Source organism: Peromyscus leucopus, chromosome 8b, assembly GCF_004664715.2.
Source record: "Peromyscus leucopus breed LL Stock chromosome 8b, UCI_PerLeu_2.1, whole genome shotgun sequence".
NCBI classification, from domain to species: domain Eukaryota; kingdom Metazoa; phylum Chordata; class Mammalia; order Rodentia; family Cricetidae; genus Peromyscus; species Peromyscus leucopus.
The window spans coordinates 56,412,261-56,425,916 of NC_051086.1; the positions used below are offsets into that span (position 1 = coordinate 56,412,261).

At 43.4% G+C, this 13,656-nt stretch overlaps 1 protein-coding gene across 2 annotated transcripts in view; it reads left to right on the plus strand.

Annotated features, from left to right (window-relative positions):
* Positions 1-39: 39 nt before the first annotated feature.
* The window catches only part of Zzef1 (zinc finger ZZ-type and EF-hand domain containing 1), a 131,339-nt gene continuing 117,722 nt past the window's right edge, over positions 40-13,656 (plus strand). For both annotated transcript variants that reach the window (XM_028888687.2, XM_028888689.2), the window contains exon 1: positions 40-494. In XM_028888687.2, coding sequence (XP_028744520.1) covers positions 141-494 — 354 coding nt within the window. In that variant the 5' untranslated portion in view covers positions 40-140. The remainder of the gene's footprint in view (positions 495-13,656) is intronic.

Consider the following 13,656-nt stretch of genomic DNA (forward strand, 5'->3'; position numbering starts at 1 on the left):
CCACGGCCAGGAAGCCGGAAGTCGCTGCCGCCGCCGGCGTCCCCACCCCGTCCCCGCCCGCCTGGAGCTGTCGGAGGTTGACAGGTCGTGGCTGGGAGGCGGCGGCGGCGGCACCTCCTAGCACCCAAGACGGAGTCCCCATGGGGAACGCTCCGAGTAACAGCAGCGAAGACGAAGCGGCGGCCGCCGGGGGTGAGGGCTGGAGCCCACATCAGGACTGGGCTGCCGACTCTGGCACGACCCCCAGCCCCGGCCCGGCGGCCGCGGTGCTGCCGTCCGCCGCTGCGCTGCTGGAACCCGCCCGACTGCGAGAGGCTGCGGCTGCGTTGCGGCCCGCACCTCCCTGCGAATCCCTGGTGTCGAGGCACCACGGCGCGCTATTGCGCTGGCTGGAAGAGCGGCTGGGCCGCGGTGAAGAGTCCGTCACCCTGGAGCAGTTCCGGGAGTTGCTGGAAGCTCGTGGCGCCGGCTGTTCGGGCGAGCAGTTCGAGGAGGTCAGGGTGGGCTGGCGACTGCCGGCCGGGGGCAGGGTGGTCGCCGATAAGGTCGTGAAGAGGTGGGCGGTTGCTTTGCGGATGTCAGCCAGGAAGCCATAGGGTCCTCGGGTTCTTAGAATGGAAGCATGGGGTTACCCGAACCCTTTCGGAGTGCATCACTCCAGACTCTTGCTACGGCTCTCACCGTTACTAGAGGTGTGGAAAGTCCAGGCTACATGGCTTTGCTACAAAAAGCGGAACAGGCCGAAATGTCTCTGCATGTGGTAGTAGGCAGACATTTGTGCAGTTGACAGGCATTCTTAGTTGCTTGCTGGAGCTTATCAGGGTATAAGACAATTATGAGAAAGGGTGTGTAAAGATCAAGGGAGTGGCTGTGAAACCCATTCTGTTCTATGCAGATCTTGCAGAGAACCATTGGAGTACAGTGTGGCAGGAGGGTAGCATTACACTGGAGAGACTCTACAAGCTAGCCTCATCTATAACATACTAGTTTTTCCAAAGTACACACTTGATTTTAGATCATTGAAGAACTTGCTCCAGACTCATTTAAACCGTTATAAGACCTAAAGTTGATAGGGAAGTATTAGTTTTCTTCACTTATGCAATTTCTCCTTATATCTGTACTGAACTCTTCAGTTTAGAAACGGACTCAGAATTACCATATAAATCATTTCATTGGGAAAATTGAGAGTATCACACAAACCTCTTGATTTTTTTTTCTTATATTCTTATTACCTTGCTCTCCGAAGCCTTATTGATTCCACAATGTTTGGACAAAGGGTGTTTAATGAGTAAGCCATATAAAATTGACAGTCATTGAATGGTTAATTCATAAAACAAGAAACCAACAATCACTTGTAGCATCGTTATAAGTTCTGTTTCCCCTAAAGCTTTTGAAATATTTCAAAGATGTTGCCTGCAAATGATGAAATTGTGTACCTAATATGTTTGGTAAGTTTCCCTCTAAAAACTGCCTCTAATGTGTTCTAACTCTCAAGACATGGTGGTACAAACCCATTACACCAGAATTTGAAAGGTAGTAGCAGGAGGATCGATTCAAGGTCATCTTTGGCTACATAGTCATTTGAGTACAGCCTGGGCTACCTAGAGTAGCACTGTCTCAAAAGTCCGAAACAGATATGCATTCATACTGTATATACACATACAGTCAGTTAATTAGTAAAAAGGTCTCCATTAAAATAAAATTCCCCAAGCTGTTCATGGTAAGCACACATACACAATTCTAGTACTTGAGAGGTTGAGGCAGGCAATTCCCTGGCTCAAAAAAAAAAAAAAATCCTAGAATATTCATAATACCTTCACTCTAGTGCCCACATCTTTTATGAAAATATGAAGCCTTGGTAGAAAGAATTATGCAGATTTTATTAAGAAGGTGACACTTTTCAGGTTTGTTTAAAGGCAAATGAAGAGAAACAGCTTTTATGTGGTGAGACCGACAGGAACAGAATTATCCATTGGATTTAAAGAGAGCATGTAATAGAAGGCCAAGAAATCCAGAGAGCCGCCCTAGAAAGATCTCTCAAGGGTTGTGGCACTATTCATTTTTTTCAGGGCCTAACTGAACACCAGCCTTCTAGATGGTGGTTCAAAAAACAGATAGCTGCATCTCTAGAGTATGCAGTATAGTAGAACAGCTAGATTGTAATTTACCAGTGAAAGGTGTGGTGACTGTCAGCCAAGAGAAAGCATAAAGAATAAATAGGAAGTGTATTTAACTCATCTAAGGTCTTAAGTTGGAGGTTCCTAACAGAGATAACATTTCAGTGGAGGTTTGAAAATGCAAGAGGACCAGGAGCAGGAAGAGGAGCAGTGCTTTCAGGCAGAGGGGTAATTATACCTTCAGATGTCTACTAAGTGGAGAGATCTAGTGGTACTATGTGGTCAGTTAGGCTAGAAAAAACTGCTGCTCTTTCAGAGGACTGGAAACAAATGCTGCCTTGTAACTTCAGCTCCAAGGGATCCAAACACCCACTTCTGGCTTCCAAGGGCACCTCCACGCAGGTACACACACACACACACACACACACACACACACACACACACACACAAAAATAAATAGCAAATCTTTTTTAAAAATCCAAGGAGACAAAACCTAATGTATCAGTGGTTTAAATTATTTTTATATTATTTTATTTTATATGTATAGATGTTTTGACATCATGTATGTCAGTACCCTAGTGCATGGCTGGTGACCTCGGAGGTCAGAAGAGAGTGTCAGAATCTCCTGGAACTGGAGTTACGGTGGTTTGTGAGCTGTCTTGTGGATGCTAGGAATAGAATGTGGTTCCTAGCTCTTAACTGTTGAGCTATCTCCTCCAGCACTCTATATTGATACTTTAAACAAAAATGTTTTGCTTTGATTTTGAGTCAGGGTCTCATTATAGCCACCACTGGCCTACAACTCCCTGTATAAGCCAAGGTGGTTTTGAACTCATTTTAATCCTCCTGCTTCAATTTTTTTAATTCTGAGACTACTGGTGTGCACCACTGCAACCAGCTAGGAAACTACTTTCTTATGTAAAGGTCCAGGTGGCCAATCAAGGCAGATGTGGTATCTCCAAATTACCAGGGGCCTGGCTGTATCCTTCTTGTGCTGTACCCTCCATAGGCAACTTCCATTTAGAGAGCCAGTTTATTCCTTCCATTGCTTTCCACTTCCCAAAAAGTAGGAAAGAGAAAGGGGGAGGACATGGCCTTGCCATTCTCTTAGGTAGAGCTTACCTCCCCCAGGCTCAGACTTAGTCCAGTGGCCACACTTAGTTGTAAGAAAAGCTAGGAAGGATCTTCATTCCATGGCCTTATATTTAGCTAAATTTGAGGTTTAATTACCAAAGAAGAGAGCAAATGTAATACTAGTTTTGGCTAGATCATAAATGTAGAAGAATGGATGAGGATGAAGGAGATGTGCCAAGAATCTGAGTCTTCAATAACCTAGCAAAGAGTTTGTAAATTGGAGTTTTGTTATTGTTTTTGTTTTTTGTTTGTTTGTTTTTGAGACAGGGTCTCTGTAGTCCTGGCTGTCTTAAACTCACAGAGATTTGCCTGCTTCTGCCTCCCAAGTGCTGGAATCAAAGGTGTGTGCCCCCACATGGGGCTGGTTATTAAGAAAGTCATAATCATGTTACATAGATGACAGAAATTAACATTAAAGAATCCTCAACCCAATACCAAGAACTGATGATTTATAAAATACTGGATATTGCTATTTTTATGTGTGTAAAAATTCCTATGATAATCTAGAGCTTTGTCACAGGCTCCTACAAGTATGTGCACCACGCTCCCAAAAGGTGCTTGAAAGTCACATTTTACAATCCTACCATTCATCAGCTCACCTCCTTCTTTATAACATGTTCAAATACATAGTATCTGATGACTGACACCAGTCAGCTCTGTAAGGCAGATGGATGACAGCCACCAAACGGAGAACTCAGCAAGAGTCAGTGATTCACATAAAATAAATTCATTTTGGAGCTGGGCAGAGTGGTTCACACCTGTAATTCCAGCATTTGGGAAACTGAAACAGGTAGAATACTGCAAGTTTGAGGCCAGCCTGGGTTACAGAGTGAACCCCCACCTTGAGAGCTCCTTTGAACATTCTAGCAGGAGCCTTCAGCCACTGCTAAATCCTTAACTGAAGAACAGTCCTCCATCGCAGAAAGTGGTCCTCTTTGACCCAGGGGACAACTTCAGGAGGGACACGCATGGGCCCAGTCAGTTCAATTGAGTCAACTCTAGCCATCAATAGGGTGACAGATGTCATAGCCAAGTCACCCTCCAAGAGCCTGTCTTTAAAAAGGGGGTATTAAAATTCCGTTTCAGCTCTAGCTCTCAAGTGTGGTTCTTCTCACCCCAGAACTATTGCCCTTTTCCCGTAAGGATCTGTTTCTCTGGGATTAATCTTTTAATTCCAAGGATAAGTAATAAAGTCCTTAAGTTTCCCTTCATTCTATAGAAAGCCAGGCTGTTGTAGTCCCTGGAAGATAAAAAAACAAAAAACAAAAAAGTCTTTTTCTTGAAGCCTATATACCTTTTTCAGATTTGAGAGAGAGAAGTTGTGATTTGGGTTGATAACCAAAATCTTGTGTCGTTCCCCCCCCCCAGTTTAATTGAAGAGAGCAGTTCTAACTCAAAGTAAAAACAGAGCCAAAGTTTGAAAACAGGACGGTGACAATGTCATCTTTTATCCTGTCTAGAAGTAATTATATTAAAGTTAATATTGGCCGTGTGGTTGATTCTGTGCTTTCAAAACAGTCCTGGCTTTAGAGCCAAGGAAGTATATACTTTTGTGTGTGTGTGTGTGTGTGTGTGTGTATACTTAGGCATTTAATTCTCTATTTTATACCAAAGATTTGAATATATTATGACATTTAATATGTTTAAAGGTTTTATGAAATAATAATAAAATATCTTTGTAGGAGCAATTAAGATGACAAGTTATTTCCCTTCATTTCTTTTTACCAGCACAGGTCACCATGGCTGTGCGTGGTTCATCCTTCTAATGCAGGAATCTCCAAGTACAGCTCATTTGTTCCTTGGCCTTTAACTTGTGTTGCTGGCCGTGCCCACCACCTGTCTTACTTCATTGCAGTGACCTTAGTGCTTTGAGGTGGTGTCATGGCCTTAGGGTTGGACCATGGACCAAAGTCTTCGAGATTATCATTTTATAGTACAACACACCTTTTCCTCTTACTGGGTGTGGTCTAGGCAAAGGACTCCTGGGTTTGTTTGAAAGAAGCAGTGTCTAATTATCTAATAGTCACCTATGTAGAAGGAAGAGAGAAAGAGGGGGAGAGGGAGAAATGAAATTCTTATTTGACTTCAGAGGTTAGTTATTTCTGCTCTTAACATAAGCACACTTCTAGAAAGTCACGTAAGCTTTAGGGCAGGACAAAGTGCTCATTACAGGGAGGTGATGCAGATGATTGTTTGTTTGGTTTTGAAAACAGGATCTCACTATGTAGCCCTAGCTGGCCTAGAACTCAATATATAGACCAGGCTGGCCTGATCTTATAAATATTTACTTCCCTCTGTTTCCTCAAGTGCTAGGACTAAAGACTTGTGCCACCACATGTAGCAGATAACTTGGAGGTGAGAAGTTAAGATGACTGGTTCTCATTTTTATTAATTTACCATGTTGTGAAACTCTGAAGGGCCATTTTGGCTGTGGGTTTTTGTTTTTGTTTTTGTTTTTTTTGAGACAGAGTCTGAAGCCCAGATCAAACTCAAAACAATCTCCTGCCTTAGTCTCTTGAGTACTAGCTACCATGCCTGACTTTGGAAGGGCTGTTTTGATTCATTTCTGTTTGTGGTTCTGGCACATAGCTAGTGCCTGGTAACTCTTCCACCTGTGGCTCCAGTGTGCTTGAGCAAGCTAAGACACAGTCACATGGCAGCTTTGTGTTTCATACTTGGCTTGTGGCCTTTCATTAACTAGCTATTTCTTGATGTTGGAGGGAACAGTTGAATATAGTTTTAGTGAAAACTGAAAACAGTCACTGCTGGGTTTAGGAGAATCTGGAGAAAAAGTTCTAATGCCCACTTTGGTATTATCATGCCAGACCACTATCTGACTGGCTTAGAATGGCTTTGAGCCTAAGAACTATGTGCATAGAATCACCCACGTGTAATTATCCACCCCTACACCAGATGTGAATATGCACCATAACATTGTAGCCAACTACAGATATTGTAACCCCCTGTTCAGCACCCTCAGCTCCCCCCTGCCCAGGAGCTAGGTATTTCTCTTCAAATGAGTTGGAGTCCACAGGCCAGCCTGTCTCCCTGACCTCATCTGTCTTTTCCCACTCCCTAAGCCAGTGGTTCTCAATCTGTGGGTTGTGACCCCTTTGACAAACCTATATCTCCAAAAATATTTATATTACAGTTCATAACAGTAGCAAACTTATAAAGTAGCAATGAAAATAATGTTATGGTTGGGGATCATCACAACATGAGAAACTGTATTAGAGGATCACAGCATAAGGAAAGTGCTGTGCTCCTAGCTGGAGGGACAGCTACTTTGTCCTGTGCTAGCCTAGCTCTTCCAGGTTTCCCATCTTGGCATCATCCTGTCGTTAGTGCCAAGCCTTCCAGAGCAGGATTCAGATAGCTCTTTGCTCTGTTCCAAGCCCTGTCCACTTTCAAGTCCACAGAGCAGTACTTAATAGTAGCATGAAATCTGAGACTGCTTCACCAAACCTAAGACATGAGAGTTGAAAGGAATTTGCTTGGCAAAGGAAGAAAGAGATATTCCAGTTAAGGCGCAGCATGCACAAATATATTGAGTCGAGAGAGCTTTGGCAAGTGGGCACAGAGAGGAGAGTCTGAGCTGACTGACTCTCAGTGCAGTCTCACTGTGTAGTCTGTTAATGGCTTAACAAATCTGTGCTTTATGAGACAGCACATTCTACTGCTCTCCTTTAGGCTAAGCAGGAAGTGAGCCTGGAGCCAGCCTGCTTCTGGGTAAAGCCAAGGTTCACTGTTCTCTAGACAGGTGATTTTTATTTTATTTTAGTTAATTAATTTGAGACAGAACCTCACTGTGAAGCCCTGGCTGACCTGGAATGTGGTAGTTTGATCACACTGGCCTCTAGCTCCTGGAGATCTGCCTGCCTCTGTTTTCCGAGTCCTGGGATTAAAGATATATGTACCCGCCCTGGCATCTTGCCGGGTGATCTTTATCACCTCACTTGACCACTCAGTGTCTCAGCATCCTCACTGGTTAAATAAGCAGAATAATGGCATTTGCCTTATGTGATGGTATGGTCATTAAATTAGTTCCTGTAAAGTGCCTGGAAGAGTCCCTGGAGTGCTAAATGCTCAGACAGGTAATGGGTCATGTTATTTTCCATATGGGTGTTTTCTCCAGCAGCAGTGCAGCAGCCACTTAAATACTTGGTTTAGACAAGGAATGTGAGATCATCTTACAGAGGAGCAAACTGAGGCCTTCAGTGGGTAGGTAACCTGCCCAGGCAACCAGTGGCAGATGTGAGACGAGATTCAGACTTTTAAATGCCCCATGGAGGTTATCTGTGGAGAATGTCGTGGAAGAGAAAGGTCACACCGAGTCAGCTCAGACTCTCCTCTTAGACACAATGCTACCTTCATATTTAAGCCAGTGCAATGTCTGCTGGGCTAAGTCCACAGTTCTGGTCTCTGATTATTTCAGCGTCAGTGTTCATGTGTATAGTGTCTGCTTGTTGTTGTTTGTTTTGTTTTGCAGTTCTGGAGGTTAAACAAAGGGTGTGCTGGGCAAGCACTGTACCACTGAGTTCTATCTATGACTTTTGATGTGTCTTGATCACAGTAGCAGTAAAAGAGTTGAAAATGGATAAACACTTAAATCAGGTTTCCTTTCTTAGTCTGCTTCTGTTATACTTCTCGTTGTTGCTGTTGTTTTGCTTGTTTGCTTGAGACAGGGTCTTACTAGGTAGCCTAACTGGCCTTGAACTCATGATCCTACTGATTCAGCCTTCAGAGTGTAAGGATTATGGGCATGTGCCACCATACCTGCCTTTGATTCTGCTGTGCTTATCTCTTGATTCTACTTCTTAAATCCCACATGAAGCCGTCAAAGTGACTTGCCCCTGCAGCTGTGAATGGTTACCTTGTGGATGCAAGCGCATAAGAGGAATATTATAAAGAGAGACCTCAGGGGCCGGGGAGATAGTTTAATTGGTAGAGCATTTGCCTTCCATGCATGAGACCATGGGTTCAATTCTCAGCAAAAAAAAAAAAAAAAAAAAAAAAAAAGACAATTCAGGGCTGGAGAGATCACTCAGTGGTTAAGAATACTTGCTGCTCCTGTGGAGAACCTGGATTCAGTTCCCAGAACACATGGTAGCTCACTACTATGAATAACCTCTGTTCCAGAGTACCTGGCACCCTCAGGCACAGACACATCCACTTACATACATTCAGACAAAACCCTCATAAACATTAAAATATAAAATAAAATTTAAAAAGAGAATTCAGGAGGCTTTTCCAGGATGGTGGCACACACCTTTGATCCCAGCACTTCAGAGGCAGAGGCAGGTTACTCTATGAGTATGAGGCTAACTTGGTTTATATAGTTAAAGGCCTGCAAATGCTACATAATGAGACAATGGTCTCAAAACAAACAAAAAAGAGGCTTGAGTCAGGAAGAGAAGGTGTGGCAGACCAGGTTGCCATCTTTGTGGAGATGAGTTTTAGCCTAATTTGTTTGTTAGAGAGGCAAAGGGTGTAAGAAGCCCTGACGGAGTCAAGTCCTGAGTGAATGTGTGCTGTTGACACGGGCACATCATGTCAAGAATCCTAGCTGCAGATCATGGGGAAAAGCCTTCCCCACCCCTCTAAGGCTCAGAGGGCAAAGCCTTCCTCTGGGCCATGTGTGGATGCTGATAGTGTGTGCAGAAAATGTGCACCACAGCTGACCCCTCCATTGTTTACGGCATGAAGACTGCTCTCCTACAAAGACTGCTCACACCCCACAGAGACTGCTCCTGCTGAGATTATCCAAACCTGTCTTCTTGATCCATCTATATATCATAAACCCTGCCACCTCCTTGTTTATATGTAATAACCCTACCTCCTTGTTAAGCTGGATATAATAACTCTACTGAGCTTCCTGAATGCTGAACTTCTCCATCAGAGAGCCCAGGCCACAGAGAGAGGTGGGAGGGATGTGGGGGAGAGGAGAAAAGGAGGGGGAGGGAGGGTGTGTGTGTGTGTGTGTGTGTGTGTGTGTGTGTGTGTGTCTTTTCTTAATTCCCTTACAACCCCCAGTCAGGTCCATCCCAAGGCCTTACAAAGATGCAGCAGGCATATTTTGGAATATGGACTAGAATATTGAGTTTTGGACACCTCTTTTCAAGGCAATGTTTTTCAAATTGTCCCCTCAGTGTGTTAGAAATCTACTTAGAGTCTAATCTTGTTGTTTAAAAGAGAAACAGAATAGAAAATTCCCATAATACAACCTATCTGATGAAGGAAGGTGTTACATTATTTCATGAAATTTTCTATGTCAGTTATATGTATGTATCCTCAGTCTCTTAGAATGCAATTGAATGTTTCTGTTTTGGTGGATCAGCCAATAAAACTTGAACATTACTATGAATTTCACTGGCAAGCTACAGGGATACCAAAGGGAATGGGAATGAAACTAAGGCTTTCCCAAATAGAGAACTGGCTGAATGGAGGAGGACACAGGACTTAGAAGACCTGATCCCTGTAGCTAGAGTTTTCCTGCCTTGCCCACAGTCAGGACAAATCTCTGTCACCTGCCAGTCCCACAGCCGCTCAGACCCAACCAAGTAAACACAGAGACTTATATTGCTTACAAACTGTATGGCCGTGGCAGGCTGCTTGCTAACTGTTCTTATAGCTTAAATTAATCCATTTCCATAAATCTATACCTTGCCACGTGGCTCATGGCTTACCAGCATCTTTACATGCTGCTTGTCATGGCGGTGGCTGGCTGTATCTCCTTTCACTTTCCTGTTCTCTCAATTCTCCTCTCTGTTAATCCCGCCTATACTTCCTGCCTGGCCACTGGCCAATCAGTGTTTTATTTATTGACCAATCAGAGTAATTTGACATACAGACCATCCCACAGCAGATCCCTGCTCTCTCTGATCTGCAGGCTACCTTTGGACAGAAGGAACAGGAACAGGTGTGTTCTGAATGGCCTCCCCAAGGGGTTTTCTATTGACTGTAGGAAAGAGACTGACTCAGAGGACATTAGCTGCTTCTCACTGATACTTGTATGAGAAAGTGGCTGACCACTCAGAGAAGCTGGAGAAGGGTTCAGATGGTATAAATCATACCCCTCCCCCAGTACTGGGGACTGAACCTTGGACCTAATACAAGGCAAGTGCTCTCTCACAGAATTGCAACCCCAAGGCACATGCATTAAAACTTTGTAGGTCCTTTCAATATGAGGGCTCTGTAAACTTGGGATGGTCAGCTTCCTCTGCCCTTACTACTCTGCAATGACCTCATGTGCCCTTACGATAATACTTTAGCTTCAGCAGTTCTCTCATCTCTTTATTCTGACCTTTGTCCATCTCTTCATTTTCTGCCTTACTTCCTCCTCAGCTACACCAGTCTGCCATGCACTGTTTCTCCACCCACATTCTGCCTCTTCTATCTGGGATGGCCTACACCTCTTTATAGGCTTCCCAACCCCCAGTTATCCTTAAAGCTCATATAAGAGTTACTTTCTCTGAGTATTTCCCTGTCCCCTCCTTGGTTTCTGATCTCTGCAGTGTTGGTTGGCTTGTGGTATAATGGTTGGTAGTGTAGAGGTCCAGAATATATAGACCAGAATTCAAATCTCAGCCATTATTTACCATTACTAACCATGTGGTCTTGAACAAAATACTGTCTTTGCTCCTCACCACTGGAAAGATATCATGGCCTGTAGGATTATTGTGGCAAGTTGAAATAGGTCTGTGTGACGTGCTCAGAACTCTCTTGATGTGTAGTAAAGGCTCTGTGTGTATGAGCTGTTATGGGAGTTAATGCTGTCACTTCTCTTGTTCTAGTGATCATGTCTAGGACACTGCTGCTGTTAGTTTATAGATCTGCCTTTTAGGCTCTTGTTCTAGTGATCATGTCCAGGACACTGCTGCTGTTAGTTTATAGATCTGTCTTTTAGGCTATGAGGGGTTTGGAGGGCAAGTCCTACCCTGTTCATCTTTATATCTACAGCTCCAAGCACAGGATCAGGCATGTGTATAATGGCTTCTTATGAGCTAGCATTGAGTGAGTGTGTGCATGGTTAGATGCTGCATCCTGTAAAGCATGGTGGATGCTCAGGAATGTGAACATTTTGAGAACAACTTGTAGGTGTTGGGAAATTAAGTATTAATTTGAAGAAACTGTTAACAAAGCTGTTGTGATTTTTTTCTCAGCCCAAATGCTTTTATGTTTTATATAAAAATCTTTATTATATTCATTACCTATTGACAGATGAACAGAATTGTTAAAAATAGCAAGAATGTCACTATTTCTGCTTTTGGTAGGTCTTTTCCTGGCGATACGTGGTAGGAGTTGTGTGTGAAGTGGCGAGCTGTGCAGCAGAGGGTGCCAGCAGCACCTGAGGGGTGAAGCGTGGGTGGGAATGAGACTTGGCTGCCGCTTCAAGCTTTAGAGTGTGAGGCTCACTTGTAAGACTGATAGGCTTAGCCTGGGCAGCAGGACATAATGGAGGACAGGGATGGAGCTGAGAGAAGTTTTAAGTGTCTGGTCCCCAGACTGCAAGGAGCCCCAGTGCTTACCTGATGAAAGGAAGGGGAATGGAGTTGATTCATTGGCAGCTGAGTGACCTGGGACAAGTTTTCTGGCCTCTCTAGGGCTCTAGAATAGTTGATAGTATCATTACTGTTATGAGAATTAATGCTATTATGCATATAAACTGTTATGAGAATTAATGATATGCATATAAAACATTTTCACAATACCTGGAATTCAGTAAGTCCTCAATCATTAAAGTTTCCCAACCCATATGTCATTCTCAACTGAATTATTGCTGCATTTACCTTAGAGTCATACAAGTATCATTTTCTTAGTATGTCATAATATCAGAAAGAAGAAAGTAGCTATTGTCTGGTCCTGTTGTAGTCACACCTGGATACCCAGGGTTCCACGCCACCTCCCTCCTCACTCCCATGTCCACTTTTTGTATTTGGGATATGCTTTGAATCTTGTGGAACTACCAGTGGAATGCAGGCCTCGTGCAAGCTACACAAGTGCTGAAGAAATATGTTATACCTCCAACCCTTAAGGAAATGCAGATAAGTGAAATTTGGGAAACTATAAAACGTATTACCACTATTTTTTGTTATTGTTTTGTTTTTGTTTTTGTTTTGTTTTTGAGACAGGATTTCTTAGTGTAGCCCTGGCTGTCCTGGAACTAGCTCTGTAGACCAGGTGGCCTCGAAAACAAAGAGATCTGCCTGCCTCTGCCTCCGGAGTGCTGGCATGCGCTACCACTGCCTGGAACCTATTACCACTTTTTTTTTTTTTTTTTTTTTTTCGAGACAGGTTTCTTGTACTTTGTGCTTTCCTGGATCACTTGTATCAGCTGCCTCGACTCACAGAGATTCACCTGGCTCTGCCTTCCGAGTGCTGGGATTAAAGGCGTGCGCCACCACCGCCCGGCCCTATTACCACTATTAACACCCAAATATTTATTTTTTTTCTGGTCTTTTAAACACATATACATACATTAAAACATGTGTTTACTAATATGGAAAGTACACAGATACTTTTTCTTCAAACAATATTCTTTTTAAAATATACTTTATTTAAATTACATTTTTATTTCATTTTTTTATGTGTGCATGTGGGAAGTACATATGTGTACATGTGGAGGTGAGAGGACAACTGTGAGAATTGGTTCCTTCCTTCCACCATGTGGGTCCCAGAGATTGAACTTGGCTCATCAGAATTGGCAGCAAGTACCTTTATTCTATGAGCTGTCTCTCCAGCCTACCTAATTTTTTGTAGTTAATGATCTTCAGTTTTCTGTGTCTGTTTAATCACATACCCAGTCCGTATTCAAAGTTATCCAGTTGTTCAGACAATCTGATTCATGGTTGCTGTCTCCAGTGTGTATAAAATGTCACCTAAAGGAGAGGAAACATTGCATTGCTTTTTAAAAGGGGGCTGCAAAACTGGATGTGATAGTTCAGGCCTTTAGTCCCAGTGTCCAGCAGATGAATCTCGTAGTTTGAGGCCAGCCTGGTCTACACAGAATTCCAGGCTAGCCAGGGCTACATAATGAGACTCTATCTCAAAAAAACAAAAATGTGTCAGGGTCAGACGGTGGGGGTGGGAGTGCTGGCAGGATGATTCAATGGGTAGAGGTGCTTGCTGCTGGAGCCTGATGACCTGACTTTGATCTGCAAAACAATAACTAAAAAAATTAAAGGTCCTCGTCCATTCCATTCCAAGCTTGAAGTAGATACTTTCACTCTTTGGTTTTTAGTTCACCTTTAATTCCAGCATTTGAGTGGCAGAGACAGGTGGATCTCTGAGTTCAAGGCCAGGATGATCTACATAGTGAGTTCAAGGCCAGCCAAGGCTACATAGTGAGACCCTGTCTTAAAAATCAAAATTGGGGGCTGGAGAGATGGCTCAGAGGTTAAGAGCA